The 3,509-nt window shown below is 42.6% G+C and overlaps 2 protein-coding genes across 2 annotated transcripts; one reads left to right on the forward strand and one right to left on the reverse strand.

Annotated features, from left to right (window-relative positions):
* The first annotated feature begins 6 nt into the window (after positions 1-6).
* On the forward strand, positions 7-2,120 carry LOC108354304 (uncharacterized). The gene is made up of 5 exons (XM_017605498.1): positions 7-1,074; positions 1,129-1,296; positions 1,366-1,593; positions 1,669-1,840; positions 1,916-2,120. Exons 1-5 carry the CDS (start codon positions 8-10, stop codon positions 2,012-2,014), a joined length of 1,734 nt encoding a protein of 577 aa, XP_017460987.1. The 5' UTR covers position 7; the 3' UTR covers positions 2,015-2,120.
* A 41-nt stretch (positions 2,121-2,161) lies between these two features.
* Positions 2,162-3,503, reverse strand: beg (malonyl-CoA-acyl carrier protein transacylase beg). Its single transcript, XM_017605499.1, has 2 exons — positions 2,511-3,503; positions 2,162-2,443 (listed from the first exon to the last, which is right to left on the reverse strand). The coding sequence occupies exons 1-2, from the start codon at positions 3,399-3,401 to the stop codon at positions 2,276-2,278; spliced, it is 1,059 nt and encodes a 352-aa protein (XP_017460988.1). The 5' UTR covers positions 3,402-3,503; the 3' UTR covers positions 2,162-2,275.
* Between the last annotated feature and the right edge of the window lie 6 nt (positions 3,504-3,509).

Here is a 3,509-nt window from a genome sequence, read left to right on the forward strand (position 1 = left end):
ATCATCTATGTACATATGTGTGTATGCATATCACTCTAGCTACCAGAAGCAACATCAAATCTTCATCCAACATGCAACGCAACAAATCACCCAATTGGAGCAACAGAAGCAACCATTGGAACAGCAAATGTTGGCATCGGTATTGCCCAATGCAGCTGCGATTTTGCCGGCAGTCGCCGCGTTACCTCCACAACAGCAGCAGCAACAGCCCATTATTCCGAAGATTCCACCGCTTATGGCGCAGAAGGTGTCCATGCCAGATGATGATGATGAACTTATGAAACCGCCTGGAGTTGATGATAATAGTTATGGCGGTGTTGGGAATCATCACTATCAGCAACAACAGCAATATGACAACAACATAAATTTCGTTCCACCAAGTGGTCCGCAGCAAAATAACTTTGCGCTCGACAACATGCCGCAGCAGGGAGGAGCGGGGAATTTCTTTATACCGGACATGTCAAAACCGCCTCCAGGTTTTGCGGGCAACGCTCCGCCCAGTGTCGTTGGCAACAATCAAATGCCGGCGGGCTTACAACAGCCATTTGGCCAAATGAACAACATTCCGCACTCTGCCAATAATAATAATGGTAACGTAGGCGCTGGCAGCCTTGATGGTGCGAACCTAAATTCAGCTGCTGCCAATATTGATGTACTAGCGTTAAACGCAGCCATACAGCTTGTGTTGAAACAAAATCAACAACTACAAAACTCTCATCAGAATTTAGATGCATCTGGGCAGCAACATCTAACACTACCAGAAATTCAATCAGATTCGCAGCAATTAACACAAACTCAAATGCCGCCGCATCACATGCTTGACAATGATGAGATTTCTCCGCCAATGGGTCTCATGCCGTCCGAAATGGAAATGGAGGAACAAAAACCATCAGCGCCTTATTATGACTTGCCTGCTGGATTGATGGTGCCATTGATACGTTTAGACGACTATAACTACAAGGCTTTGGATCCGGCTGATATACGCTTGCCACCACCTGCGCCACAAAGTGAACGTTTGACCAATGCGCTAGCGGCATTCTACGCACCACCAACGCACGATCGGCCGCGTGATACGTAAGTAGTTAAAATATACACATACATATGTATACTAATTCATTCTCCTCACAGCGAGGGTTGGGAAAAGCTCGGTCTTTACGAATACTATAAAGTGAAAAATGCGGCGAGAAAACAGAAAGAGGATGAACTACAAAAAGGTGAACGCGAAAAAACACGTTCGCCTTCCCCTATCGTCTTGGAAAAACCCAAAACAAAGAAATCTAATAAGCGCTGCTATCGGTAAGAAAATTTACATACTTTTATTGAAAAATGTATTAGACACTCACCCATATTCGTAAAAACATGCAGATCGAAAAGTCGCAGTCGTTCAAAGTCACGATCACCATACCGATCACCACCGCCTCCAGCGCGTCCATCAAGACGCAATCGCTACAGCCGACGTAGTCGTTCACCTAGAAGGTCACCACAGAGAGATAGAAATGAACGAGAGCGCGATTCTTCAAACAGTAGTCGCGAAAATCGATCAGAACGAGCCAATCCACGTCGAGAGCGCTCTGTCACTCCACCAAGTTTCTTGTATGTACATTTTGTGTTTACCAAAAGTGCTGTGATTATTTTAATGAAATTTGTCTTAAATTGCTTTGAATATAGTGGTGGAAATTTTCCAAAGCCCAATGAGTTTATCGAGGAATCTAATAAGGGCCATCAAATGTTGAAAAAAATGGGTTGGGCTGGCTCAGGCACTGGTCTAGGCTCAAAGCAACAGGGCATCGATCAACCTATTTCAGGAGGCGAAGTACGCGATCGCAAAGACATGTTTAAGGTAAAAAATTATATTCTAAGGTAATAAATTGTAGATGAAAAATTTCTTTATACCAAAATATATTTCTACTTGCAGGGTGTAGGTGTTAATATGAACGATCCCTTTGAAAACTTCCGTAAAAATAAGGGTGCAGCGTTTGTGCATCGAATGCGTGCACGCGATGAAAAGAGTTAAATTAATTTTTTATATTTTTTCATAATATCCATACACATATTATTTAAAAGGCTAAAATATTAATAAAGTTAAATACCAACCTGGAATGGAAACATGTTGAACGTAAGCTAAATACGTTTAATTGTGGAAAAATACGTCGTTATAACCTTAAAACAAATTTGTCCCAACACTTTATTGGTAACAAATATCTAGAGCTGCAATCTTGGCATTCGTTACAGCTCAAAAGCTATATATGTACTATAAACTAATTTCAATTTATTGCTACGCCTCCACGTTGAATGCTGTGTTTGCCGCTTTTGCATTTACCTTTTCAAGTACTTGTTTCAGTCCTTTGCCTGGTCCACATTCGAAAGTGCGTGGAAAATCCACACCTTGACGTCGCTCGTACATTAAATGCATGGTCTGCTCCCACCTTACCGGGCTTACAATCTGAATATGTAATTTATGAACTCGATATTAAATGACTTATGTATGTACATGTACTAATTATACTCACTTGTTTGGGTAGTTGACGCAGTATATGGGCTGCATTTCTGTATGGCTTACCATCTACGTTCGAGTATACCCGTATTAGCGGGTCTTTTATTTGAATCTTCTTAAGTGCATTTGCAAAAGGTTCTACAGCTGATTGCATAATGGGTGTATGAAAAGCTCCACTTACTTGAAGTCGTTTCAAACGTCTTATTTTTAACGCCCTTGCATTCACCTCGATGTATTGTAAAGCATCTTGGTTACCCGCAATTACTTTGCAATGAGGGTACATGTAGTTGGCGACACCACAGTATGGCGCTTCCACACCACGCTCCAAACACCATTGTTGTGCCTTTGCGCACACAGTACCAACTTGAGTATCTGGTCCATATAGTATTAGTATCATACCACTTGGCACAGCATCGCATGCCGCTTGCATTGCATTGGCACGAACCTGGACTAGACGCAATGCCTTATCGAATGGGAGCGCACCGGCAAATACTAATGCTGTAATCTCGCCTAAACTGAAACCAGCTGTCGCAACACAATTGTCAATAGCACGTGGTCGTTCTTCACGCAGTTGCTCCAATGCGGCCAGGGACGACACCATCACCGCCAATTGGGCATGTTCCGTTCGATTTAGTTTATTGCTTGGCCCCTGAAGGCATATCTTGAGAAGATCATAACCCAACACTTCATTTGCTAGTTCAAAAATGGATCGTGCTGATGGAAATCGCATCAATTGATCCGCCATGCCAACATATTGAGTTCCTTGCCCAGGAAATAGTACAATGGAAGTTTCTTTAGGATCAATAGCACGCCTTTTTTGCAAATCACCTTCCAAGGCATTTACTAAATGCATTTGAGACCGTTTTTGTGCATTGGTGGACGGTGATTCCGGTGTTGTCTTCTGCATGCCAGGATCAAGATTCGTTTTTCCGATATCTTGGCTATTAAGTCGCACACCTATACCTTGAAATATGGCTTGAACGGGAGCTTTAAACGGCAAATTCGCGATGATTCC

This window comes from Rhagoletis zephyria, unplaced genomic scaffold, assembly GCF_001687245.7.
Source record: "Rhagoletis zephyria isolate East Lansing unplaced genomic scaffold, Rhagoletis_zephyria_1.1 Rzeph_scaffold_34855, whole genome shotgun sequence".
Lineage (NCBI taxonomy): Eukaryota > Metazoa > Arthropoda > Insecta > Diptera > Tephritidae > Rhagoletis > Rhagoletis zephyria.